Raw genomic sequence first — 27,995 nt, 5'->3', positions numbered from 1 at the left:
GCTCGCTCAGGAAGAGGCAGTTACAGGCACAGACCCCCGGCCTGCTGGCTGGCTTCCTTTCTATTTGTACTCTTCTGGGAACAAAATTCTTTTTCCTACTAATAGAGTCTCAAAGATAGTCCAGGAGAGACATAACATACATCCTTGAGCCTGGTGGTTCAGATGGTAAAGAATTTGCCTGCAATGCGGGAGATCGGGTTTGATCCTGGGTTGGGATCCCCTGGAGAAAGGAATGGCAGAGGCATGACTGAGTGGCTAACACTTGGAGCCCAAAAAGAGAAATGAAGCTAACTCCCCTTGGAGCTTACTCCACTTGCTAGTGAAACAGGAAAAAGGTGCGGGCGCTTGCAGGGCCCTCCCCTCTTCCCTGCCATGACACCGGTTTCACTACCCCCTTCCAATGTTTCTGCCATTTCTTCTAAGCATTCAAACCATTTCCTGGAATAAAATGGTCTATCTATATATGGAACAAAATGACACAAATTTACATTCTCAAAAATATTTATTGATACAGAAGTTCACATGTAAGTGAAAAAAGTTGGATAGAAACCATACATACAATTGGACAAACAGGTTTGTAAAACACACAAACGCACATGTGCAGTTTAGAAAAATACTGGGTGAGACAGGTCACGGCGTCAACAGTGGTAACACGGCGGTGGACTTCAGGATCGTCTCCTACACAGGTGAGCTGACTGTAGGATTTTAAAAGCAATAGTGGGGCTTATGAAAAACTCCCAGGGGCAGGTGACGACGGGTGGGAGCCTGAGCAGGACCCACAGCAGGAAGAACGGTGCCACTGCCTGGGGGCCGTGGCAAGATGTTTTCAGATGTGAACACTGAGTTTCCGCTCCGACCCAAGGTGACTCTGAGGAACACAGTCTTCCTCCTGTCTGCTAGGATTTACAACCCAGCCAGAGACAGGCCACAGGCCAGGAGTTACGGCTAGACCTGCTGTGGATGCGTTTCACGCCTTCCTCATGCAGGGACCCGAGAGAAGCGCCACCCACCCATCTTAAAGAAGGTCACAGGCTCAAGTGAAACACCCCTCAAAGCTACACTGCCAGCTGGTGGCCCAGTCAGGACATGGACTTGGAGCTCCAACATCACAGCCTGCCATGATAACAGCCACATGGCCTCACCCAAATCTAGGGAAAGAATGAGCAGACAATCTAAAAATCACCATCCCGTGTCACTTGGTCCTCTTCATGCCATCTTCCAGGCAGAGACCTGAGTATCCGAGAGGGTGGGGACCTGCCCATCACAGGGGTCCTGATATCGGCAAGGGGGGCCCCTTGGCTCAGCTGGGGCCTCACCACGTCCTCTCCACCCCCGTATCCTCTCCAGGTGGCCAGTCTCAAGAGTTTGTTTTCTCAAAAGTCATAATCCCAAGGCCAGCTCACCTACTCCTCTCCCCTTTCTCAAACTTCAGTTCTACACTGGGGTCTCCAAGGACAAACTGGTTCCTGTCCCCAAGACCTACCTGGGGACCGATGGGAACCACAGAACTACCTTTCTTCACAAAATTAAATCAACCCTAAGATTGGAGGATTTTTTTCCATTTTTCATGTTTACCTGTCCTAAAAACAGGTCTGAAGAACTGATTTTAACAAACCACAAAATCAGTGATTGAGGGCTCCCATGTTCTAAGTCAGATATTAATTTGATTTTCTTAAAATAAGTTATGTACCGCTTTGACAATCACACAGAAATGACTAAGAGTCGTTTGGTTTTTCACATCCCACTCGGCATGCAGGATCTTAGTTCCTCGACCAGGGATTGAACCCTTGCCCCCTGCCATGGAAGCGCAGCGCTCTAACCAATGGACCACTAGGGAGGTCCCAGGAGTATTTGCCAAGCGTATCTCCAACACAGAGCCCTCACTGGCCGTCCTGGAGCAACACATGCTGTGGAAGTGACAGAAGCCTGCACCATCAACACTGATTATCCAACGGGCCAACACCCAGGGTGTGTGCACCGCTGCCTGTCTGAACGGCACACCCAGGTGCTGACCACAGGGCCGTCTCCAGCATCTCTAGACGCTGAGAAAGGTCTCCAGGGGCTCCTCCGCCATCTCCAGCCCAGCATGGCCAGCTGACCAATGGCTGACAGCTCCCTCTAGTGGCAACACTGTTTTCCTTACCAATGGGGACTGGCGGGCAACCTTAAAGGCCCGCAGGAAACAGCCTACCAGGACTTAATGAGTCAGGATTCAATGAAAATGCAAATGACAGATCACCACTTTCATTCTTCCCAAGACTTACTGCTAAAGACCTTAAGCATCACTGTAATGATACAGGAACTTGTGAAGAAGGCAAAAAAAGTTGATGGTGGACTGACTGCAAAAGTCACCGCAAGGCCAAGACAGAACATGTATGTACAAGTTAAACTTAGATATAAATAAGATGCAACTAAGAAACTAGACTTTAAATGGTCTCTGAATATCGAAGCTGATCCTGGAGGGTGACAAGAGCTCTATGACATGAGGGATCGGCCCCCAGAACACTGAGGACAATGATGATCAACGCCTCAAATGGACGTAAGCCGTAAAAACCCTCATCCTAACAGTGGTCCTTCGAGGCGTCCTGCTCGGAAGCCGGAATGCAGAGCACCAGGACGAAATGCTGCTTCTGCAGGCATCTCAGGGTCCTAAACGCAGACACGATGTGATGTGAACCGGCCCGCCTGTTTACCAAACCATTTCCAACCCTGGAGGTTAAAGAACGCTGACTCCGGAGAGAAGATGAAGGGCCACCATTTCCTCCAAAGCCCCTGGGTCCAGCACCACCACTGGCATTTGTGTCCAGCCACCGAGACCAACAGCAGGAGCCGCTCCGCTGGGCCTTGGTCCAAACAGCCTGGTTTCCGGCCCTGCTCACTGTGCGTTTCCATCTCAGATGAGAAGTCAATCAGGACAAACTGAGTTTTAAAGAGGCTCCAGGACAGGCTTCCTGGGTTTGAGAGTATTTTTTCAGGGTAAAATTTTTCAGCATCAGATTTTTAAAAGATGAAGGGTTCTTGAGGCAAACTTTTATCTATGAAACCTTGAATAAATTTAACACCAAATATAAGCATAATCCTCAACCCATGTGTATGGCAGAGGCCAGGGAGCATCCAGTGAGCAGGGCTGGGAGCACCCCCCAAGCGAGGACCACAGGGTAACTCTGTACCTTTCTATGCTCTCCATCCCACCAGATGTCCTGCTTTCCCCTTTGAGACATTTCTGTGGTCTGGTTTCTCTATTTTTATCCAGATACCACCAACCAGGTCCTTGAAAAACTTCATGAGGAATCGACCACGTTCTGTTTCAATGGTGCACGAACTCGTCCCTGCTTCTTGATTCCTTTAGAAAACGAAACAGAAGACTAGGGAAAACCTCTGTCATGTCAATTGAAAAGTGTACGTACGCTAAATGCATCCATGAGCTACGCAGGAAACTGCACCGTTTGCTACGTAAGCATGCTGTTCTGTTCACGGTCACAGACCCCATCGTCCAGTGATGCCAGGCTGGAGATGGTCAAGCTTTCTGGGAGGAAGGTCCTTCCTGTATTAAGAACATCAGTATGTTTTTCGATAGAACTTAGGTTTGGGATGTCCTTTCTCTTTATACGTTGCCCCACTTTCTCTTGCTCCAATTTTCTCTGATGCTCCAGGAAGCTTAAAATTATAATCTGTTGTGACATAAGGTATGGTCCCTTCGAGCCCACCCTGAAATGGAAACACAGAGAAAACATGTGGGAACACTTAGAATCTGGCCAAGATGGAAGAGAGTATTAGATCGCTCCTAAGATCCTCAGCTCCCCTTCCTTGGAAGGGCCCACTTACATTTCAACCCCCCAAACATGTCCAACAGAAAGAGATGGGGCTCTCTCTTGAATCAGCAGGTGACAAGGGGGATACCAGCTGCCTCCTCAGCTGCCTACAGGTCCTGCCGTTTGGTTTGGGGTTGGTTTGGGGCCACACGGATGCCCTTGGCCAACGTGACCTTCCGTGACCTTCCCACAGGAGCCTCTGAAGACTGTCTTCAGGAAGGGTCACCCTGGGGTCAGCACCTCTGCCCTTTTTCTCCCACACCCATGCCTGAGATGACGGCTCCACCCAGGGCTCCTGCCCAAGGTGATGGGGACTCACGCTCCAGACCTTCAGGCCATGTGGACATGTCACCCGGCCTTGTCCATCTCTACAAAGGAGTGTAAGCTTCCCAAACAAGAACCTGCTCTGTGACTCCCGGCCCAACTTCAGGTCCGCACTTTGCCATGCGACCTGGAGGCCAGCGAGCTCCAGGGCTGCACACACCTGGCTCTTGAGAACACACTGTGGGATGTTCACAGCCCCAACCAGCAGACAGTTCACGTGTCTCAGCTCCTCTGGGGGCACGGGAGTGAGGATGTGGTAAAGCTTCTTCTCCATGTCGATCCCCCTGCAAATCCCTTGAAGACACACAACACACAAGATCATCCTCCCCACCACTCAGAACTGCAGAACGGCTTATGAGTTTTCTAACGTCCTTGGTGCTACAGTGGAGAGGAATCCATCTGCCAATGCAGGGGACATGGGTTCCATCCCTGGTCCAGGAGGATTCCATGTGCCGCGGAGCAACTAAACCTGTGCCCCACAACTACCGAGCCCCTGAGCATGGTGAGAACAGATGAGATTGAGGAGTCTGACACTCTGAAACGAGAAGGCATCAGGCTGGTGTGTGGACTGTGATAAACGAAATGAAGGGGTGCCAAGCAGGACCCAGGGGGCCTGACCCAAACACAGAGTGAATCTTTCAAGGATCATTCATGGCCAGTGCAGGGTAGGAGGAGGAGTTGTGGGCGGAATGTCAGGGAACAGCTGATGGATCTATCAGGACCTCAGTGTTGGAGTGAAGTCTTAGAAGCCAGGGAGACAACTAAGCAGAACAGTGACTGGTAACACTGGCTTGGAGCTCTGATGCTGTGCCAGAGAGCGTGTACAGAGGTCAGCCTACAATGGACTGAGAGCCACAGAAAACATGTCAGATGAGAGGGAGGCCTGGCCAGGCCTTGAGGACTCCTGCGTTTAGAGGAGCTGGCAGGGCAAGCAAAGAAGAATCGCTTCCTTCCTGCCCCCTACCTCCCAGGGCCCACTTCACAGAGGACAGACAAGCTCTCTGACCACTCCAGGCAAGTGACAGCAACAAGGTCAAGCCCCGCCAATCTACAGCTGCTCAGGTGGGTCAATTTCAGTAGGTTTACACTCAGATTTTCCTCTCAGACTCACCAAACCCCACACAATCGCAGATGGGACTCTGGGCAAGCAGGATGGGCCCGCTGGCGTATCCCCTGACGTCATCCAGGATCTTGCAGAGCCCGACCCAGCTGGCATTCACGGCGTACAGGATGTGGGTGGGGGCCACATCAGCGTGGATGATCCGGAGCGCGACGGCATTGAAAGGGACCTGGAGGACACACACGCACCCCCTTCAGTGATCTGACTCCAAAGACTGCTTATGTCAGTAGTTTCTACAAGCTGACGAGTCAGCCATCTGAAGTTTTATCTGCCAAACTGCCCACCAAAACATATCTAAATGGAATGGAAATTGTTTAGTGTTTCACTGCTTTAGACTGAGAACTGAGGAAAATTACACAAAGCTCATGCACACCAACAACACTTGCTAGAAATCTAAATTGAATGCCTGCAACTCTGCCTAAAGACACATGAGATGCGAATTCGGGGACGTGGGCATGAGCTGAAGGTAGGAGGGAGACTGAAAACTCATCAGCAACAGGTCTCTGGGCAGAAGAAAGTAAACACCCACAGAGTGAGGAGAAGCCCCTAAGGGAATTACTGAATTAAGAAAATGGACCACCTTCCTGAGCACACAGTAAAGGACTACCTTTAACATGTAGCTCTCTGGGTAACTACACACTTTTAAAATAGCCAGATAAGTTTCAAGTCCAGTTACAGAGCATTGCCAATGAGTATAAACAAGAGCAAATCACCCAAAAAAACTGCCTTGGGTTCTTCAGTGGAGAGGGCTTGGAAGCCTGGGGCCAATCTCTCCACTGGGCTTGGGCAACATGATGCTGCCCCCCTTCCCCACACTCCCTGGTCACCGTCCCTGCCCGTGTGACCTCTGCCCAGCATCTCCACCTGCCTGCCTGCCCAGTCTTCTAGCTGTAAGTGGGGTGTGTACCAGCACCTTCCCCACAGGCTCAGCAGAGCACCTGGCCCACTGTGTGCTCAGCACTGCGCAGGCCATACAGTGGAGTGAGGGCTCTGGTCCAGAGTCAGGCCACCTGGGCGCCAGCCAGTCCCAGCCCAGACTTTTCCTACGTCCTGTGGGCAAGCTGAGTCTGCCCCTGGCCTCAGTTCCATCATCTGTAAAGTGGGGGTAATAACAGGGCCTCGGTGAGTAGAGGACAGCACAGCACAGGGTGAGCACTTAGAAATGATACCTGTCGCTATTTGATTCTTCCATCATCTGGGACCCTAATACTATGGTGGTTTCTTCCCAAAACAGTCCTTCAGAGATTGGAATCCAAGATGCACATACTTTAGAGCTAGAATCAACCTGTGACAACATCTGAAACGCATTACACGTGCTCTCTGGGCACACACGCATCTACGAGGCCCGTCACCACCACTCACAGCCCGAGTCGCACATGGCCAGTAGGCAGAAGGGTGGAGCTGGGCTGCAGGGTGTGGTCCCAGGGCCGCCTCTGGTATTAGGCAGAACATTCCTGGTCAGGATGGAAACCAGGGTCAGACCCTCTGGAGGTGGATCCACTCCCACCGGATCCTTCAGCTCCCGACTGTAAAATGGGCACAGTGGGCACATCAACACCTCAAGGCTGAGGATGACACGAGTGAAGGGGTATAAAGAGGTGAGACGGGCACACAGGAAGCCGGACAGTCCCCCTGAGAGCTCAGGTTACCTGATAGGGGGTCAGACCGTGTAAGGCACGCAGTGGCTTCGGCACTGGGGGTTGCAACTGGCTCAGGTAACCCAGCACTGCCAGCTCACGGAGGATTCTGTTATGTGATTCTCTGAAAAGTAAATCAGAAGGTGAGAGGCCCACCTCCCGCTCCGAGACAGGGCCCACCTGTCCTGACACAGCCCACGTCCCAGCCTCAGGACCGTAGACCTTGCCTCTCCATAAACCCACTGGAGATCCTTCAGGTCAAAGCTCCGAGAGGGGCAAGCAGATCTGGAGGCCAATTCTGGGCATTTCCACTGGCAAAGGAACCGTTCGGAACAGACCTGACTCTTCTCTGTAAACAGGTAGCTCTGACAGAGATCTGAAAGATTTTAAGGGACTGACCCCTTTGAAGGAATCGAGGACAGAAGACCTTGTCAGACTGAAGAAAATGGAATTCTCCAGCCATGGTGGTTTGCTTACCTATTCCTGGACGTTTTTCCAGTCACAAACTCTGACTTCACGAACATCAGCTTGTATCCCGTAGACATAACTGGACCCTCTTTTTCTTCATCAGCAAACTCCAAACTCTCAGCAAATTCGGGCAGGTGGAACCCTCTGTTTCTGACTCTGGACCTGCGTCTTGTGTACAAGCCGTCCATGTCGTCCACGAAATCGGGGGTGAGGTCCGGCATGTATTTACTCCGGTCCGAGCTAAACTGGACGACGTGGCTGGGTGACAGCAGGCGGATCAGGTCAATGAGAAGCAAGAGACCCTGGTCTGCGAGGAAGTAAACGACAGAGCCCAGTCAGTGCACCTGGGTGGTGATGTGTGCCCATGAGAGGCTGAGATGAGGAGCCTCCTAAGGACCGGGCTTCAGCGCTAACGTCTAAAAGCCACGCACGCACCCGTTCCCATCACCCAACCCTTTCCGCCAGATGCGCCACCATGGACTTACCTGCCACCCAGCCCATGGTGTTGATGATAAGAGGGGACTCTCGCTTGTAGGAGCTGAAAACATACTTTATTACCTCAATATAGTTTTCAAAGTTGTTTTTACAAGAAGTTTTCCCATAATAGACCATTTTCTGGGGTGTCCTCTGGTGGGTGAAAGGTGGTCCTAAGAAGATAAAGGTGAGAGTCATTAATCCATGAGAACATAAGAGGTGGCAAGGGTTATGGTCTAGCCATGATCCCTGACAAAGCTGCTCAGGAAATCTGAGCCCATCGGACCACTAGGAATAGCTGTGCTCTCACTTTTGGAAATCTAAGCTTTCAACTTCAAACACAGACATGCCTGCATTTATACACGGTTAATCCAAACTATGTCCTAATATGGCCATTCATTCAACAAACATCTACCGGACGTCTGCTGCATGCTGGGCATTGTTCTAGATACTTAGGACACATCTGTGAACAGAAAAAACACCCCCACAGGGCGTACACACAATAATTAATACAACAGTAATCACTTGCTGGAATACAGTACTTACCATGTCCTACATGTGCTACACAGAGTCTCTAGTTTTCATAAACCCCTATGACACAGGTAGTATTTACTTTCTCAATTTTTACAGACCTTGAGCAAGGTCACACAGCTAGTAGGGATCAGTGGGACTGGAACTCAAGCAGTCCAGCTTGAGAGGACACACCCTCATCACAACAGCAGTCTGTCCCATCCCCTCTGGTCAGGGCTGCGGCCAGGGCCAGCGCACATGGCAGGCAGGTGACCAGGACCACGGCACAACATAGTCACAAGGGCCTCGGTCAGTGCGGCTGGTGCGAGGCCACCTAGGGAAGAGCTGGCGAGGCGCCCCTCAAGCTTGGAGTCAGGAGACCTGGGGCAGCCCACAACTGAGAGAGGCCTGCGTGGTCTAGGGAATGAACAAATATGTAAGTACATTGAGAATAAGTGCAGCCAGGGTTTGCACCACTGGAAAAGGGGCTGATAAATGTGGAAGGGGGAAGGTTAACTAGGAGGCACCCTGGGTGTGAGATTAGGATCTGAATGATCACAATTCTTTGCTGGTCCAGTGGTTAGGACTCTGTGCCTCTACTGCAGGGGACCGGGTTGGATCCCTGGTCAGGGAACAAGATCCCAAAAGCCATGGAGATTGGCCAAAAAAAGAAAAAGAAAAGAATGATCAGTGCAAATTCATGGCTCTTAATAAACAGAAACCTATACAAAGACATAAAAATATGTATTTACATATATGTGTACAAGTATGCATACATATTATGTATGTACATATATGACATGCATGGGTTTAAGTATATGTATATTCCCTAACTGTCATGTATGGATGTGAAAGTTGAACTGTGAAAAAAGCTGAGAGCTGAAGAATTAATGCTTTTGAACTGTGGTGTTGGAGAAGACTCTTGAGAGTCCCTTGGACTGCAAGGAGATCCAACCAGTCCATTCTGAAGGAGATCAGCCCTGGAATTTCTTTGGAAGGAATGAGGCTGAAGCTGAAACTTCAGTACTTTGGCCACCTCATGCAAAGAGTTGACTCACTGGAAAAGAATCTGATGCTGGGAGGGATTCGGGGCAGGAGGAGAAGGGGACGACAGAGGATGAGATGGCTGGATTGCATCACTGACTCGATGGATATGAGTCTGAGTGAACTCCGGGAGTTGGTGCTGGACAGGGAGGCCTGGCGTGCTGCGATTCATAGGGTCGAAAAGAGTCGGACACGACTGAGCGACTGAAGTGAACTAACTGTCCATCGAGGGGCTTTGGAAGCAATGACATCCAGAAGAAAATGAAAACACCACACCTAGTTAGATCAGAAAACGCTATCTTAAGCAACTGATCAAAGCTAACGTCTCTGGTAACAGGACAAACTGACAGTGTTGATACGACACAGAGAACACAGCGTCACTTCTAGATCTAAATATGGGAAAACCCATAAACGTACTCTTCAAACTGTCAAGGTCATAGAATATTAGAAAAGCCAGGTAACAGTCTCCATATTAAAGAAGACTAAAGATTTTTAAGTACGCACTGGGCCTACACAGATGACTGAGACAAAAGGGACAAAACCGAGTTAACTACACTATAGCAATGTCACCATCCTGATTTTGGTGGTTGTATTTATGATGATGTATCAGTGTCCTTGTTTTTAAAAATATGGTAAAAGGGGGGAAAAATTAAATAGGACAGAGAAAATGTAAAAAGAGGAACAATGAAATCAGCTAAAAGAGAGGAATTCCCTGGCGGTCCAACAGTTAGGACTCTGCGCTTCCACTGCTGGGAGCCTGAGTCTGATCCCTGACTGGGGACTCTAAGATCCCACAAGCTGCACTGCATGGCCAAAAACAACAACAACAAAAAATTGTTAAAAAAAAAAAACAAACACATACACGCTCAAAAAAACTTTTTAAATAAGAAAAAACAAAAACAAACAACAAAATCCCACAAAAATCAGTATGTTCCTACATACCAGCAATTAACAATCTGAAAAGGGAATTAGAATAGCAATTGCATTTACAATAACTAAAGAATTAAGTCCTTAGAAGTGAATCTAACCACGGAGGTAAAATATTGCTTAAAGAAATTAAAGACATAAAAAATCAGAAAGACATCCTGTGTTCATGGATAGGAAAATGTTAATACTATGTCATCTACAGATTGAATGCAATCCTTGGGACTTCCCTGGTGGCCCAGTGATGAAGACTCTGCTTCCACTGCAGGGGTGTGGGTTCAATCCAAGGTCGGGGAACTAAGATCCCACATGCCTTGCCACCCAGCCAAGTGAAAAACAAGACTGAATACAATCCCAATCAAAATTCTAACAGCCCTTTCCCCAGAAATGAAAAAGCCTATTCTAATATTCATAAGAAATTGCAAAGGGTCTCAAAATGACCAGTCTTGAGAAAGAATAAAGCTGGAGGATTCACATTTCCCAATTTTGAACTTCTTACAAAGGTACGGTAATTAAAAGTGTGGTACTGGCCTAGGGGCTATGTGTAAACCAATGGAATAAAGAGCACGAGAAAAAAATCCTTGCATGCACGTGCTTCCCAGGTGGCGCCAGTGGTAAAGCACCCACCTGCCAATGCAGGAGACACAGAACTGTAGGGTCCATCCCTGGGTTGGGAAGATCCCCTGGAGGAGGGCATGGCAACCCACTCCAGTATTGTTGCCTGGAGAATCCCATGGACAGAGAAGCCTGGCGGGCTACAGACCATGGGGTCGCAAAGAGTCGGGCATGACTGAAGCAACTCAGCACGCACTGATGTATGGATGTGTGGTCAGATGATTTTCAACATGGGTGTCAAGACCATTCATTGTGGAAAGAACAAATAGTGAAAACTGGACATCCGTGTACATAAGGACGAAGTGAGACCCTTCTCTTGTGTCAAACACAAAATGTAACTCAAAATCATCAAAGACCTAAGTGCTAGAGGTAAAACTAGCAGAATTCCTAGAAGAAAACATTACGGAAAATCTTTATGAGACTAGATTTAGTAACAACTTCATGGATGATCCAAAAAGCATAGGCAGCAAAAACATAAAAATTAAGAACTTTTGTGCATTTAAGGATATTGTCAAAAACAAATAAAATGACAAAGTATCTGCAAATTGCATATCTAGCAAAGAATTAACATCCAGAATATATACAGAACTCCTAAAACTCAACAAAAACAAAGAACCCAATTCAACAATGGGCAAAGGACTAAAACAGCCATTTCTCCAAAGCAGACGTACAAATGGCCAATAAACATATGGAAAGAGGCTTAACACCGTTAGTCATTAGGGAAATGCAAACCAAGACCAAAAAGAGATTACTTCCATCCACATGAAAGGCCCTGATCAAAATAACAAGTGTTGTTGAAGATGTAGAGAAATCAGAACCCTTGTGAATTACTGATGGGAACGTAAAACAGTGCAGATGCTGTAGAACAGTCTGGCAGTTTCTCAAAAAGTTAAACATGACCACCCGTGGGTGTGCATGTATGTGTGTATATATATCCAAAGGAATTGAAAGCGGTGACTTGAAAAGATAGTTGTAACCAATATTCACGGCACCATTAGTCACAACAGGCAGAAAACCAGAACCAATACAGGGGCTTCCCTGGTAGTCCAGTGGTGGAATCTGCCTGCCAATGCAGGGGACAGAGTTTGATACGTGGTGATTCCACATGTCGTGGAGCAACTAAGCCCTGGCGCCCTAGAGCCCGTGTGCTGCAGCAAGGGAAGCCACCACAATAAGAAGCCTGCCCACCACAACAAAGAGTAGCCCCCACTTGCTGCAACTCGAGAAAGCCCATGTGTAGCAATGAAGACCCAGCACCATCAAAAATAAATAAATAAAAACACAGTTAAAAAGATAGACAAAATGTGATATACATACATTGGTATGATTTTCAACCACAAGAAGGAGTTAATTTTGATATATGCTACAACTCTATGGACATGAGTCTGAGCAAGTTCCGGGAGATGGTGAAGGACAGGGAAGCCAGGCGTGCTGCAGTCCATGGGGTTGCAAAGAGTCGGACATGACTGAAGTACCAAACAATATGAACAGACCTTGAACCCTTATACTTAGTGAAAACAGCCTGACACTGGAGCACAAGTACTGCATGATTTCACTTGGATGAGGTGCCCAGAAGAGGCAGATTCACAGGGAGGGACAGGCAGCACACCAGAGGTCCTCAGAGGCTGGAAGGGGATGCACTGTTATTTAATGGACACAGCATTTCAGCCCAGGACAAGGAAAATGTTTTGGAGGTAGACAGTGATAATGATTATACAGCGCTTCGAATGTGTTTGATGGCATGGTACTGTACATGTATCAATAGTCAAAATGATAAATAACATGTTATGTACATTTTTGTATTAAAAAAAGCAGCATGGGACTCTGATTTGGATTCTGAAACATAAAAAGGGTATTAGTAGGGTAACTAATGGATTTTGAAAAAATCTATAGATTAGTTTATTAACTATATAATATATATAGTTATATATATAATATATAATATATATAACTATATAATACTATTGTATTATATCAATGTCAATTTCTTGGTTGAGATCATTGTGTAGTATTATGTAAGATGCTCGTATTAGAGGAAAGTGTTTCTAATTTACATAAAATAAAATGGATGGTAGTTCCATTTATTAAAATAGAACTCTAGAAAGGTATCATTGGGTTTTTAGGGGTTTTTTTTTGAGACCAGAGGAATTCTTATGGGAAGACCATAAGTTTCATGGGGAGATGTGTTCATCTTTTTATATTTTATACTTTTGTACTCTTTGACTTTCTTGTATCATTATTTTTGTACTGTGTAAAACCAAGACATTTAAGAAATGTAGAATACATACCTAGAACTGGTTCTGTAATATTAAGCAAAGAAATGCAACCCGGAGGAGTAAATTCTGTCTGCCCCAGATCACATTCCAAATAATCAACGCAGGATACACTGAAAATTTAAAAGAAAGAAATCTTAACTCGTTTTATTTACCATGTCCAAGGTAAATCAGAACATAAAGATTTTATGTGACACACAGGCATACCCCACCCCGCACAGCCTTGCAGGCAGAATGCTCCGAAGATGACACCAGCATAGAGAAAATATCAGTGAAGAGAAAACGGGATGCAGGCCTGGCTACAGTGTCTATTCGCTATATGGATACAACTCTGCCTTTCCTCAAACTTTATTTTTTAAATACCATAGACTTTATCCCTGCTCCGACTCTCTGGGTTTGGACAAAAACAGATTCTGAGATCAACTGATGGCTCTCGTGAGCTCCCTGACCGGCAAGGTGGGCACACCTGAGAGGGCCATAGCTGCACCCCCAAACGGCACAACCAGGAGGCCTCCTCAGCTGAGCGGCTCTGTACAGACTTGTATGTCATCTCTATGGAGGAGCTGAGATGCAATCCCGTCTAGCTTCTCAAATCAAAAATCCTACTTCCTGCTGAAAGTCTGGCAATATGTCACAACAGGATTAAAACACTCTTACCTATTTAACAGCTGGTTAATGAGGTATCTATTAAACGTTGACTTTCCAATGTCCTGGCAGCCACAGACCAGAATGACGGGGCAGCTGTCTGCTTCTTCTGGAGGGGAAACAAACATTGACCCCTGACACGAGCTGTCGTCTTTAGGACTCTGATCATGAACAGTAATCCTCTGAGGCTCTGGCGGACGAACTCTAGACTACATCAGTTTGTATCACTCACCGCTAGAAATGCTCACTAACTCTTCCATAACTGCAAAGGCGCTCTCCGTTAAACGCAAGCCAGTTTTTTTTTTCTCTCTTCTAATACCCACAGATCTCAAGGCAAAATACTCAGAGTTAATCTGGAAAGTCCGGACCTGAAAATGATAACATAATGTGCTTCTTTTACTTTGGTTCGAAATTAATAAGCCTCAAATAGTTGTGAGCTACAAAAGATAACTTTGGGGACTTCCTTGGTGGTCCCATTGGCTAAGACTCCACACCCCTAATGCAGAGGGCCCGGGTTTGACGCCTGGTTAGGGAACTAGATCCCACAAGCCGCAAATGGGACTTCGCATGCCATAACTAAACATCCTGAGAGGTGCAACTAAGACCTGTTGAGGCTAGATAAATAAACATTAAAAAGGAGAAAAAAGATAACTCTGATCCCTTCTTTCGTCTCACCTCTCAGTTGATTCTCAACTATCACTGAGGGCAAAATAAGAACATCTTATAAAATGAGATAATCTAAAGGTTACTCTCTGCCTTATATGAAAATACAATTCCAGAAGGTACTAACACATAGGCATGGGGGGAGGAGGAAGTTATCCAAGAAAGATCATAAGGAATCTAAATAGTGGTGCTTGAGTAGTTGCAGGAAAAAAAACAAACAAACCTGAAAGTAAGTGAAAAAGGAACAAGTCTGATCACAGCACCTGAAACACTCACTGCCAGGTGGGGTCTCCATGTCCACCGCTGTGGCCCTCCCAGGCTGCTAGATTCTGCACTGACTAAATTAACGTGACCGCAGAAGCCCGTGCATCATCCTGCCTGCATTTCTTAGCTTCTCCTTCCATGTCAAACCCCCAACCCCTGCCTACTCCCTATGCCTCCGCTCAGTGATCCCCCGAACCATTTCACAGAGTAAGAGGAAACAATCAGAAGAGAGCTTCGCTCCTCCATCCCTGTCCTGGGCATTTCCTCCAGCCACTCTCAAGGAAGCGCCTCTGCTCCCAAGGCCAACAGACCACACAGACACTGGAACCCCTCCCTCCATCCTCTCCCCACGGCACCATCAGCGTGCTCTTCTGTGGCTTTTTCCTACAAGCTGTGTTCAAGCATGCGGTTCTTTCCATCCATCTTAACAAAACCCAGAACTCTCTCGACCAGGCTTACTCTTCCAACCTGTTTCATCTTTTTCTTTCCTTTATAGCTAAACTCTCTAAAAGCAAAATCCCTAACCACTGAACCCTTGAGCTCCTCCTTCCCCAGCCCTTGATTCCATTCCAATCAGGCTGGTCTGCTCAGCAATGCCATAAAACCACCCTGTCCAGAAGGTGAGCCTGCACGCAATTCCTTTCTCAGGCTTCATCTCACCATCAGCAACGTCAGGCACCCCCACTTCCTTCAGAGGCTCCCTGATTACACTCACCTGCTCTCCTTTAACATGAGCACTACCACTCCTCAGTCTCTCTGTTGCTCCTCAGGCTCAGACCTTGAACTTATCATTTCTACCTGCATCAACTTCTCAGTGTCATTATCCCATCTCATGGGCTTTGGAACCCTATTCTGATAAGAATAGATACTACACTTGATCTTAGTCCAAAGGCCAAGAAGCGATGGAACCCTATTCTACTGAAAGCACCCAAATTTACATTTGAAACCTCTTCTCTGGGCTTCCTGGGTGGCTCAGTAGTAAAAAACCCTCCTGCCAATGCAGGAGACATAAGAGACACAGGTTTGATCCCTGGGTCAGGAAGATCCCTTGGAGGAGGGCATGGCAACCCACTCCAGTATTCCTGCCTGGAGAATCCCATGGACACAGAAGCCTGGCTACAGTCCCTAGGGCCACAAAGACTCAGACACAACTGAAGCGACTCAACACACACCCATGCACACAACCTCTTCTCTGAATTTGACTCACACATTCAACTGCCCAGCAGGCATCTCCAATTGGATGTCTAAGAGGCATCTTTCAGCTACAGATCTAAGTCTCCTCCTACAGCCCCATGTCTCGGCGCACTCAGACAGTCCGGCCAAAAAACCTGCTGCTGCTCCCTGATTCCTCCTCACACCTCACGTGAAGTCTGATGTTCCTATAGATTTGGCTCAATTTACTGGCTCATGGGAGACAATTTTAGGAACCAATCTGACTTCAGGAAATTAATAGTAAGGACAGCAAAAATTTGGAAATGAGGAAAGGAAGAGATGGGACAAAGTGTAAGTACGCTGAAATTACTCAGAATTTATAAAGAATTCATACTGTCTCAAGTTGGTGAATCAAAATATAAAGATAACCATTTTAAAAATATCAAAAGGCATTTAATCAACTATAACAGAAAATGGTGACTTTATCTGGGGAATGAAGCTAAGTGGCGTAGAAGAGACAATTTTTCTGATATATCCTTCTATTGACTTTTTTACTGTACACATGTGTTACATTCTGTATGACTTATAGCACAACATGACAGACAGATAAGACTAGGGGCATCCTACATAGTCATCTGACTGTTTTGGTGAAAGTAATGAACAAAACTCTGAATGAAAACTGGTTCTACCTCTTGTACGAAAATGTAAGATAAACCTGGATGGCTGATTATAAAGTTCACGGTGGAGGTTTTCAGACGTTCCAGCAACACGATGGAACACAGAGGAGAAAAACTGCTCATCAAACAATATCTGTCATCTGTAAAGAGAGACATAAGCTGCCTTAGAAACAGCACTCCATCAAACGCTATGCCCCGCGGGACTTTCCTCTCCTCTGCTAAAGTCCACACCTTTTGAGACTAGGAATTATGTATGACAGCCTTTTTCAGGAGGCCATACTGCATGACAGAAACACACCTGGATGGAGAAATCAATCCAGGTTTGCTACCTGAACACTGTGTGGCCTTGGTGACTTTCCTCATCTGTGAAATGGTAAAAAGAGCTTCACTCTCCAGACCTTGAGGGTTTAAATACATATAGTAAAGAGTGCAAGTTTGAGGCCACAGTAAACAACTAAAAATTATTCGCCTTGGGTCTTCCCTGGTGCTCCAGTGGTTAAGACTCCAAGCTTCCACTGTAGGGGACATGGGTTCTATCAAGGGAACTAAGACCCCACATGCTGCAGGGTGTGGACAAAAAAAAAAAAAAAGTTTTTGCCTTATTATGATACATCCTCAGTAAGTCACTCAGTTCTCTTCATTACCTTGGTTCAGATAAGGTCTGAGCAGAACTCGGGCTTCTCTCTTCATCTCCTTCTTGCTTTTCTCATGCACTGAATAATGAACAGCATTGATGGTCAGACGAGAGTGGGTGTAGGTGGAGAAGACATTTTGGGCAGGCTGGCCCTGGCTGATGGTAAAACCAAACACCTGCACCTGGCCGTAGAGGCAGGTCACACGACAGATCCCACTAAAAGTAAAGCCCTGGAGGGGACGAAAAAAGAAAGGAAAAATAAGCTTACAGATTCTGCTACCAATGACAGAAAACTTCTAAGATTTTAACTGGCTCTTCAGGTTATCAAAAGGAGATGAATTAAAAAAAAGAGAGATTTATCGCTAAGTAACAGAATAACTTGTAGGTAATGATGTATTTTAAACTAATAGATTAAAATGTGAATACTTTTAATCTAAGATCATATCCGGAGCAGCCAAAGGGACAGTCTGACGCACACTGACCTAAGGGGGCCCCCTGAACTTAGTTCTGCTGTTCTCACGGCTCCCCGTCCTTACAAAGCTATAGTGCGGGGGACCTCCCAGACCAACGCCCAGGTGAAGGGTTTGACTGCTGGCTCTGCCTCCACTTATATCTTTCCGGCAGGTTACTTAAGCTATGTTCTGTTTTTCTTTAAACATTCCTAGTGGTAATGACTCCATAGAGCATGTAGCACTAAATGAGCTCAGATACCCATAACACTTAGAGCCTGACATTTCTGAGCACTCGATAAATGCAACCTATTATTACTATTAAAGTCCTTTCAGCCCCAAAGACGGAGAAAGCAATGGCACCCCACTCCAGTACTTTTGCCTGGAGAATGCCAGGGACGGGGGAGCCTGGTGGGCTGCAGTCCATGGGGTCGCTAAGAGACGGACACGACTGAGCGACTTCACTTTCACTTTTCACGTTCATGCATTGGAGAAGGATATGGCAACCCACTCCAGTGTTCTTGCCTGGAGAATCCCAGGGACGGGGGAGCCTGGTGGGCTGCTGTCTATGGGGTCGCACAGAGTCGGACACGACTGAAGCGACTTAGCAGCAGCAGTAGCAGCAGCAGCCCCAAAGACCTAGAATTCCCTCAGGAGGATCCTTGTTACCCTCTGTCCAGCACCACAGCCCGAGGAATGCGACTGACCCGCGGACAGAGTACCCGCAGGGGAAAAAGGGCCTCTCCCAGCCTGCAGCTCCCGGGGCTGTATCCCCACCCTCCCGCGCTGCCCGCCCGGCTCCCCCGGCGCGACCCACCTGCCCCAGCGGCAGCAGCAGGACAGCGCGGCCCGAGCCAGCCGGCCGCACCGGCGGGATGGGGAGGATCGCGGGACCACTCGGGACCGGATCTTCGGCCGGCTCGGGGCTGGAGGCCCGCCTGCGAGCCGAGGTCTTCAGCCTCTGGAGCGCCGCGTCGCCGGACACCAGACAGCCGCCCTGCAGCCAGTCCGCGCCGGCTGCCTGGGCCTGCAGCAGCCGTCGCCGAAGCCGCCTTCGGCTGCGCCAGCGCAGGTTCCGGAGCCGGCGGCGGGGCCGGCGGCTGAGGATGAGCTGGGGCCGGGCCTTGCGGGCCCGCAGCCACGTGTGGCGGGAGGGAACCCGCTTGAGCAGCAGTAAGGAGTCCGCCATGCTGGCTGCCGGGGCCGGTCGCTCGAGAATCTCGCGAGATCCCAACGCTCCGCCCTGCGGCCCGTCAAGGTTCTGGAAGGTGCGGGCGCCCTCTGCCGGCAGTCTTGGTGACGCACCCTGGCCTCCGCAGGCGCAAGTGTGACTCAGGCCCGTTGGAGGTGGTGAAACCTAGGGAAAGCCTGGGCGACACCCGGCCAGGCAGTCCCAACGAGAGCCCCATTTACATTATGCAAAAGCCTCACCCCGGCTGCGTGGAGAGGGAAAGTCAGATACCCCAAGTCCAGGGCCACCTCTCCGGAAATCCAGCTAGGATTTTCCCGACCCCTCCCCGCTCCGCTCCCCGCGACTGAAAAAGCTCCAGGACTGACGTTTTAAACAAAACCTGTCTATTTGCATACCCTCTGTTTGCATGCATTTGTCTTTGAGCTGAAGGGACCGACTGTGTTTAAGGAGGCGAAATGGGGACGATTTACTCAGAATTTCAATTTCAGGAGACTGAGGATTGGGGTGGGTCACAAGTATAACTCAAAGCCTTGTCTCGTTCGGTAAACTGAGGCCCAGGTAAACGGTTCTAAAACCTGCAGCTCGCTGAGAGCAACCTTTCACACTCTGTTCCTCAAGCCCCTCCCCAAAGAAGCTGACCCCCCTCAAATCCCGTTCTGAACCAGGTGATGCCACAGGCACCAGAGCAAGGACAGAACCCACAACCGTCCAGAGGAAGGGTCAGTGGGTGCCACCTGCTTTGCACCTGTGCCTTTACCCTGCCCAGTTCCTGAGGAGGACCGCAGGCCCGGAAGGCAGAGGCAAAGAGCCCTACAACTGGGCTCTAAGCCCGCCCCCTTTCATAGGCATGAGACTGGGAAGCATCTGGGCAACTGCTGACCATTCTGTTTAAACGGCCCAACCTGGTCACAGGGCGTGGCGTGGCCATGCCAGGCGCGGGGCTGTCTGGCCAGCATGTCACTCTGGGGGGTGCGCCTGGTCGGCCTGCAGCTCTCCCTCTCCTGCTGTTGGGCTTTCAGCTGCCACAACACCCCGTCCTCCCCCGACTTCAGCCTCCCTGGGGATTACCTGCTTGCAGGCATGTTCCCTCTCCACAGTGCCCTTCCAGAGGCGAGAGGAAGACCCATGGTGACTTTCTGTGACAGGTGAGTGGGGGGGAGGTCAGTAGAACTGTCACGTGGGGGGAGCCTGTGCCTACAGGTCCTCTGCCAGCCTGCCTCTGCAAGACCTTGTGGGTTCTATCTCTGGAGTGACCATCTGGACTGCCTCCAATCCCTACCCAACCCACAGCCAAGCCACCACCTTTAAGGGCTGGCTAGCCTTTCCCTGGCACTTTTAACACATTCTTTTGTCCTGGCTGTTAAGCGTCCTTTGTATTATAATTCCAGGTCAGTTGTTTCCTGGCTTTGTAATGTAACTAGAGAGCAAAGGTTAAGCAAGGGCACCTTTCCCTCTTCCATCTCCTATCCTACCCCAATCCTCCCCAGTTCACACTTCTTAGTCTCTCAGATGGCAAGTATGGTTCTCCAGGGGGAGAGAAGTGGGGACATATAGCAGAAGATGCTTCAGTAGCCTGAATGACTTTGGTTGGTGCCTTCCTGAAGTGGACAGTCTAGGTAGAAAAAAAAAAAAAAAAAGCAACTGCTTTTCTTATAAAGGGAATAGTATTAGATTCGGTCAGCTCGAGGATGTCTCATGGCTCAGTGGCCCAAAATGTAGCATACCTGACAGCCAGCCTGGGAGGAAGATTCTAGAAAGCCTAGCGTGGGAGGACTGGCCCAAAGAGCTACAGTTGGGAGCCTGGGAAGAGGAAATTTGAGGGAGGAGGAGATACATGAAAAACCAGGTTCAGGTGACTGAAGGGCTGTCGCGGGCAGGAGGTACTACGCTTCCTTCCAGTGACTCAAGGACAGAAGTGGTAGGAATGATGGGGGAGCCTCCCAAGAGGCCGGGAGGCTGGGAAATGGAGCAGGCTGGCACACTGCTCAAGCAGAGCTGAGTCACGGCCCTAGTGTGCCCGTGTCTGTGTTTCCCAGAGAGGCCATGAGGAACACAGGCCCCCACCACAATCACGTGTCCCAGTGAAAGGTACTGGTTAACCGGGTATAAGCGTGTACTGTGGTTAATTTCATGTGTTAACTTGGCTAGGCCCTGCGGTCCAGGTGCTGATTAAACACCAGTCTAGATGTTGCTGTGATGTGGTTAACGTTTTAGCCGTGGTTAACGTTTTAGCCGTGGTTAACATTTAAATCAATAAAGCAGATGCTCTCCATAGTGTAGTTGGGCCTCACCTAATCAGTTGAAGGTCTTAAGAGAAAAGATGGAGATCCCGAGGAAAAGATAGTCCTCTCTTTTGTTTGCGCTCCCTCTCTCTCTGTGTATATATAGCTGGCTAGCTAGCTAACTAGATGTATACATATGTGTCTCATCTTGGTTCTGTTTCTTTGGAGAACCCTAATATAGCAGATATCTCTGCTACAGGACTTGGGAGCCCTTTGATCCTAATATGCTTTGTGGGGGGCATGGTATGTATACTTTGCCAGTTTGCCCCCTACCTCTCCCAAGGCCTGTCAGCAGAACTGTGTGTGTGGTCCAGGACCCATGTTGAGGTCATGGTTGTAGGGGCTGCACAGATGACCTCAGAGGTTCCTTTCTACCCCCAAGCCTAGGGTTCCAGGAAACCAGAGGTTCTTAGCTCTCAGCCTGGCTTTCCCTACAGGTCCAACAGCTTCAACGGCCATGGCTATCACCTCTTCCAGGCCATGCGGTTCAGCATCGAGGAGATAAACAACTCCACTGCCCTGCTACCCAATGTCACCCTGGGTTACGAGCTGTACGATGTGTGCTCAGACTCAGCGAACATGTACGCCACGCTAAGCATACTGAGCACATTGGGGAGGCACTATGTGGAGATCCAGGGAGACCCTGCCCACTTTTCCCCTGCGATGGTGGCGGTGATCGGGCCTGACATCACCAAGCACGCTCTTACCACTGCAGCCCTGCTGAGCCCCTTCCTGGTGCCCCTGGTAAGCTGGAGCCCTAACAGTTCACTCATCTCCCCTCCTGGTGAGTCCAGCGTGGGCTGGGGTGGGTGTGCAGGAGCTGCTGTGCCCAAGGTGAGTCTGGACTTCAGGACCTCCTGGGCAGTCACTGCTCTTGAGTCACTCATCTGGAGTTCCTTCTTCTCCAAGTGCTGCTTCCGAGATCTCCCTGCTTCTGTGCTCACCGGAAAGTCCTTTCTCCTTGGAAACCTCTGCTCGTCTCTCTCCTCCTGCTGTCCCATCACCCCACAGGCTTCACATCTACCCCATCCTCCTCCTCCCGTCCGTTCCTCCAGGCTCAGGCTCAGCTGTGTGGTGCCCTCCCCTCCTCTGCTCATCAGCCTCTCCAGGGCCTCCTCCTCTGCTGACACACTTGCCCTGTCCCCCTCCATCCTCCGGGCACTTCTCCTCAGCCTGGCTGACCTCCCCTTCCAAGGAGACTTCTCTGCAGCCTCTCCATTCCTGCTTGCTTCTCTCTTTGCATTTACTCCTCCCTCCATGGCCTTGGGCTCTGTCCTTTGAGCAGTGCTTGAAGGTGATGACTGCGGGTTGGGTAGGGGTTGGAGATGGGTCAAGTGACCACCCCAAGGCAGAACCAGCAAGGTCTTGCTGAGAAGGACTGGTGGAGGGCCACAAGGTCTCCAACCCATCTGACCATTTTGACACTTTCCCCCAGCATTTATGACCTCCCCCTTTTCCCTTGTGCCACTTCCTTCTTGGTTTCCTTTAGGGAATTCTGTGCCCCCCTCCATCCCCCCCAAGAAGGAGGTGACTGTCTAGGACACACCCCTCCCCTTCTCAGGAAAGCAAAAGGCCCTGGCTGAATTCCCATCTCCACCTTCCATCTCCACTCCTGAGAACCAGCTTTGTCTCCAGAGCCTCACTCAGTGCCTCCACTTAATGGAGCCACCAGGGCCCCAAATGAACTTACCTACCTCATAACAAAAGCCTCTTGTCTTCCTACATCCCCTCCCCAGCCTGTCTGGCAGAGTGACTGTCTCCAAGGAAGCCAGTGCCCGCTGCATTCCCTTCTCTGCTTCCACGTCTAGCCCATCACCACGGCTTCTGCCATGGGGCCCTCTAACCACTGCCAGGTCCATCCCTTCCCTATGGCCACTGCCCCAGCTTTAACTGACTGCAATCCTCTCCCATCTAGATGATTCCATCAGTTCCTTGGGGTTCTGACTCTGGCCTTGAGCCTTTTCTAAACAGGTTCTTCATTGATCAGAGATACACTCCTACAAGTTTGATGTCACTTTGCTGCCTAAACCCTGAGGGGCTCCCTGTGGCCTTGGGGTAAAGCCCTAGCACCTCAGCTAGGCCGAGTAGGGGCTAAGTAGGGGCTAAGGCTTCCTGCCCTGACAGAATACACAGGCTCATGCTCTCCTTCCTGGATCTGCCCTCCAGCTTTCCAGCTGAGTGGAAGTCCCTGGAGGGCCCCACACATATACTATTTCACTCCCTGCTTGCAGGTTGCATTCACTTTGTCCACAGGCCAGAGTCTCCTTCCTCTCCCAGAATTCTCTCTGGGGACCTGCCCCCTTATCCATGGGTAACTTAGCAGTGCTCTGCTTGAGACCCCAGGCCAGGACCTCATCTCCATTCCCCCTTCTCCCTCCCCTCCCGCTCCTATGTCCCTGCACCAAGAACAGGGCTGGCCCTGGGGGGCCCTCAGTCGAGGCTGATGCCACTGAACTTGAACTCCACAGGTCAGCTACGGAGCCAGCAGCATGGTGCTCAACGCGAGGCGGCTCTACCCCTCTTTTCTGCGCACCATCTCTAGTGATAAGCACCAGGTGGACATCTTGGTGCTGCTGCTGCAGAGGTTCGGGTGGGTCTGGATCTCCATCGTGGGTGGCGAAGGTGACTACGGGGAGGTAGGGATACAGGAGCTGGAGTACCAGGTCACCCGGCAGGGCATCTGTATTGCCTTTAGGGACATTGTGCCTTTTTCTGCCCGACCGGGCGATGAGCGGATGCAGAGCATGATACGCTGCCTGGTCCAAGCCAGGACCACCGTTGTAGTGGTTTACTCTGGCAGACAGCTGGCCAGGGTGTTCTTTGAATCCGTGGTGCTGGCCAAACTGACTGCCAAAGTGTGGATCGCCACAGAAGACTGGGCCATCTCTAGTCACATCAACAGTGTGCCTGGGATCCAGGGCATCGGCACAGTGCTGGGCGTGGCCATCCCGCACAGGCATGTCCCTGGCCTGAAGGAGTTTGAAGAGGCCTATGTCCAGGCCGACAAAGGAGTTCTCAGGCCTTGCCCCCAGGGCTCCTGGTGCAACAGCAACCAGCTGTGTACAGAATGCTGGGCTTTCACGGCACAGGCAATGCCCACGCTAGCAGAGTTCTCCATGAGCTCTGCCTACAACGCATACCAGGCTGTCTACGCTGTGGCCCATGGCCTCCACCAGCTCCTGGGCTGCTCCTCTGGAGCTTGTTCGAGGGGCCGGGTCTATCCCTGGCAGGTAAGGCACCTACCGGCCACTGGCACCCACTGTCTGCCTTCCTAAGGCAGGCAGTGTGGTTACTCTTCAGCTACCCTAAATGCTGGGGGTGGGGGGCAAAGGGTGACCGCTAGAGGCTGATCCCTTCTCTGAGGCTCCCCTTGGTCTTCTCTGAGCTGTGGCTCTACCCACCCACTAGGCCTGGGATCCAGGGCTTGAAAGCTCTGGAAAGGGCTGCCTTCTTAGAGACTTCTCTCACTCAGGAGGCTGGTTAGGAGGGTCAAGGGGCCTTTTAGGAGGGGAGGTGGGCTGAGGAAGGGACCAGAACTTCCAGGCAGGCTGAAATGCCCCAGGTAGAAGCTCAGCAAGGCCCCATGCACTTGCTTCCTGGGCCATCTGGGTCTGGAAGGACGCAGGAGGAGCAGCCAGTGTCATTGGCACCAGCTCCGTTATCCCCGTTTGTTTCAGCTTCTGGAGCAGATCCGCAAGGTGAAGTTCCTTTTACACAAAGACGCTGTGACATTTAATGACGATGGCAATACCCTCAGCAACTATGACATAATTGCCTGGGACTGGAGTGGCCCCAACTGGAACTTCAGGGTCATCGGCTCCTCCTCTCCATTTTCAGTATTGCTGGACATAAATACGACCAAAATCCGGTGGCATGGAAACGACAACCAGGTAACAGGGACGTGGTCACTCACCAAGTGACTGCCTGATGGGCAGCCTGGGGGCAGTGCTGACAGCTCACACAGAACATGAGGTTGGATCCCAGGTACCAGGCTGCCCTGCCAGGGAAGCTCCCAGGGCTCAGAAAGACAGATGCCCAGTTGCTGCTGGTTCACATGACCAAGCCGTCTGCTCTGGGAGTGAGCTGTGAGGGCAGATGCCCAGAGACCCCGTTTTCCATCCCATGTGTGACGGTCCCTTGACATGAGCATCTCCACGTGGCTGCAGAACACCATGGCTTCTTGCAGGTGCCTACGTCTGTGTGTTCCAAGGACTGTCCTGAAGGCCACCAGAGAGTGATCACAGGTTTCCACCATTGCTGCTTTGAGTGTGTGCCCTGTGAGGCCGGGACTTTCCTCAATAGGAGTGGTGAGTGACCAGTGATGAGTGGGTGAACCACCAGCACTCCTAGGGTCTGTAGAACAAATGGAAGTGCCTCCCTTGGGCCACATGTGTGCAGAGCCAGGGTTCTGGTCACTTTCCTGCCAGTTAGGGACAGTTTGGAGGACACCTTCCACCAGACGTAAGTTCTCATCAAGCAGAAAGAAACAAGCAGTTGAAGGCCTCATATCTAGCTGTGTTCTTTTTAAGAGAGCTCCAAACCAGCACCTAGAGAGACAATTTTATCCTAAACTCAGCATCTTTATCCAAACAGATGTGAGTTTCATTCCCTTTGTACCCTCCCATATTGTCCTTTGTTTTCTTTTTTCTTCCCATTTTATCTGTATGAAATCCCATTTATTGACCATATCAGTGACACCCACTGCCTTGAACAGCTTGGCTTGAATGCAGACACTAGCATGTCTGTGGCAGGACAAAAAGTTCTTCCATCCTGCGATGCAAGGTCAAGGGCAGAGGGCAGACAGAGGTAGCTAAGGGGCTCAGCCCAGAGCTGGACTCCAGGGGCCACATGCCTTCTTTTTACCATCTTGGTGGCAGTGGGAATGCATCTCTTCCATACTGAGGGAATCAACTCAACTCAGAGAAACCACAGAGTGCAGCTCAAGAAGGTGGATTTGGCTAGGGAGAGAGCCCTGGGAGAGATGAAAATGCCCTTCCTTTGGGGCTGGCTGCTTGCCCTGGATCACAGCCTCAGGGTGGTGTGGGCTGAGCTATAGGGTAAGGCCCTCTCTATGACCTCTTGGCTTGCCAACTCCTTCTGGGATCAGGAGTCACAGAACTGACCCAAATGTCTCCATGATCTGTAGTTCACACAGGCATATTAAGGAAACACATGGCCTGGGGGCTCTCACTCAGGGCTACCCTCATCTTGCTGGGCCTGGCAGAGCCCAGCTGCTGTGCTACAGCCCCACCAGCACCTTGCAGGGTTGTTGTTGTTGTTGTTGTGCAGTCACTAAGTTGTGTCTGACTCTTCGTGACCCTGTGGACTGTAGCACGCCAAGCTTCCCTGTCCTTACCTTCCTCTGTCTTTCGGAGTTGGTCAAACTCATGGATTCGAGGAGCCTGGCAGGCTGCAGTCCAAGAGGTTGCAACAGCTGGACGTGACTTAGCAACTAATCCACCACTACCATGTCCATTGAGTCGATGATGCCATCCAATATCTCACCTTCTGTTGCCCCCTTTTCCTCCTGACCTCAATCCTTCCCAGCATCAGGGGCTTTTCCAATACAAGGGTTGTACAGCCTCCCTTTCCTGCTGTCCTCACCTGGCTCTCAGGAACCCTCTCCACCTTCTCTTCCAGATCCCTATAGATGCCGGCCTTGTGGGAAAGAAGAGTGGGCACCTGAGAGAAGCCAGACTTGTTTCCCACGCACTGTGGTGTTTTTGACGTGGCACGAGCCAGTCTCTTTGGTACTGCTGGCAGCTAATACGCTGCTGCTGCTGCTGGTGGCTGGGACTGCTGGCCTGTTTGCCTGGCACCTAGACACCCCCGTGGTGAGGTCAGCTGGAGGCCGACTGTGCTTCTTCATGCTGGGCTCCTTGGCAGGGGGGACTTGGGGCCTCTATGGCTTCTTTGGGGAGCCCACACTGCCCACGTGCTTACTGCGCCAAGGCCTCTTTTCCCTCGGTTTTGCCATCTTCCTGTCCTGCCTGACGGTCCGCTCCTTCCAACTTGTCTTCATCTTCAAGTTTTCTGCCAGGTTACCCACCTTCTTCCGTGCATGGGTCCAAAACCGTGGTGCTGGCCTGTTTGTGATGATCAGCTCAACAATCCAGCTGCTTATCTGCCTAATTTGGCTTGCAGTGTGGACCCCACTGCCGACCAGGGAATACAAGCACTTCCCTCAACTGGTGGTGCTTGGCTGCACAGAGGCTAACTCACTGGGCTTCATGCTGGCTGTTACCTACAATGGCCTCCTCTCGATCAGCGCCTTTGCCTGCAGCTACCTGGGCAAGGACCTGCCAGAGAACTACAATGAGGCCAAATGTGTCACCTTCAGCCTGCTCCTCAACTTCGTGTCCTGGATCGCCTTCTTCACCATGGCCATTGTCTATCAGGGCAAGTATCTGCCCGCGGTCAACGCGCTGGCCATGCTGAGCAGCTTGAGTGGAGGCTTCAGCGGTTATTTCCTTCCCAAGTGCTACGTGATTCTGTACCGCCCGGACCTCAACAGCACCGAGCACTTCCAGGCCTCCATCCAGGACTACACCAGGCGCTGTGGTTCCACCTGACCACTGGATCGGGCGTGGTCAAGCCTGGCGGGGCGGACTCAGGGGCGAAGGTGGAACGGGGGCGTCCAGGACCTGGGTGTCCGGGAGGCTCCTCAGCCTTGGCGTGCGAAGTGTAAGCCCACGGGAGGGCTCAGTCCGGGCTGCGCCGGCTGCCAATAAAAAGATGAAATGTGTGTCTTCGTTGCGCTTCCTCTCTAGGGCGACGGTAGAGCGCTACCTCTTCAAGCCTCAGGCGCTGTGCGGCCCGGCTAACCGCAGGCGAAA

General features: G+C 50.2%; 2 protein-coding genes across 3 annotated transcripts; one reads left to right on the top strand and one right to left on the bottom strand.

Annotated features, from left to right (window-relative positions):
- Positions 1 to 483: 483 nt before the first annotated feature.
- NOL9 (nucleolar protein 9) lies at positions 484 to 21,605 on the bottom strand. 2 transcript variants are annotated; one of them, XM_070768282.1, is made up of 13 exons: positions 19,946 to 21,605; positions 18,503 to 19,053; positions 17,247 to 17,466; positions 16,615 to 16,742; positions 14,079 to 14,214; positions 13,859 to 13,955; positions 13,217 to 13,314; positions 7,847 to 8,008; positions 7,371 to 7,668; positions 6,906 to 7,017; positions 5,248 to 5,425; positions 4,297 to 4,430; positions 484 to 3,708 (listed from the first exon to the last, which is right to left on the bottom strand). In XM_070768282.1, the coding sequence occupies exons 2-13, from the start codon at positions 18,872 to 18,874 to the stop codon at positions 3,559 to 3,561; spliced, it is 2,085 nt and encodes a 694-aa protein (XP_070624383.1). In that variant the 5' UTR covers positions 18,875 to 19,053; positions 19,946 to 21,605; the 3' UTR covers positions 484 to 3,558. The 2 variants fall into 2 exon arrangements, 1 of the variants encoding a protein (XP_070624383.1); XR_002182450.2 differs by lacking the exons at positions 484 to 3,708; positions 4,297 to 4,430; positions 19,946 to 21,605 and adding an exon at positions 6,619 to 6,782 and having other exon boundaries at positions 5,287 to 5,425; positions 18,503 to 19,802.
- On the top strand, positions 19,788 to 27,888 carry TAS1R1 (taste 1 receptor member 1). Its single transcript, XM_019976160.2, has 6 exons — positions 19,788 to 20,022; positions 21,597 to 21,903; positions 23,628 to 24,389; positions 24,837 to 25,049; positions 25,346 to 25,466; positions 26,800 to 27,888. The coding sequence occupies exons 1-6, from the start codon at positions 19,832 to 19,834 to the stop codon at positions 27,729 to 27,731; spliced, it is 2,526 nt and encodes an 841-aa protein (XP_019831719.2). The 5' UTR covers positions 19,788 to 19,831; the 3' UTR covers positions 27,732 to 27,888.
- Positions 27,889 to 27,995: the final 107 nt, after the last annotated feature.

The sequence above is a fragment of the Bos indicus genome, chromosome 16, assembly GCF_029378745.1.
Source record: "Bos indicus isolate NIAB-ARS_2022 breed Sahiwal x Tharparkar chromosome 16, NIAB-ARS_B.indTharparkar_mat_pri_1.0, whole genome shotgun sequence".
NCBI lineage: Eukaryota > Metazoa > Chordata > Mammalia > Artiodactyla > Bovidae > Bos > Bos indicus.
This window is presented reverse-complemented; position numbering and strand designations above follow the sequence as displayed.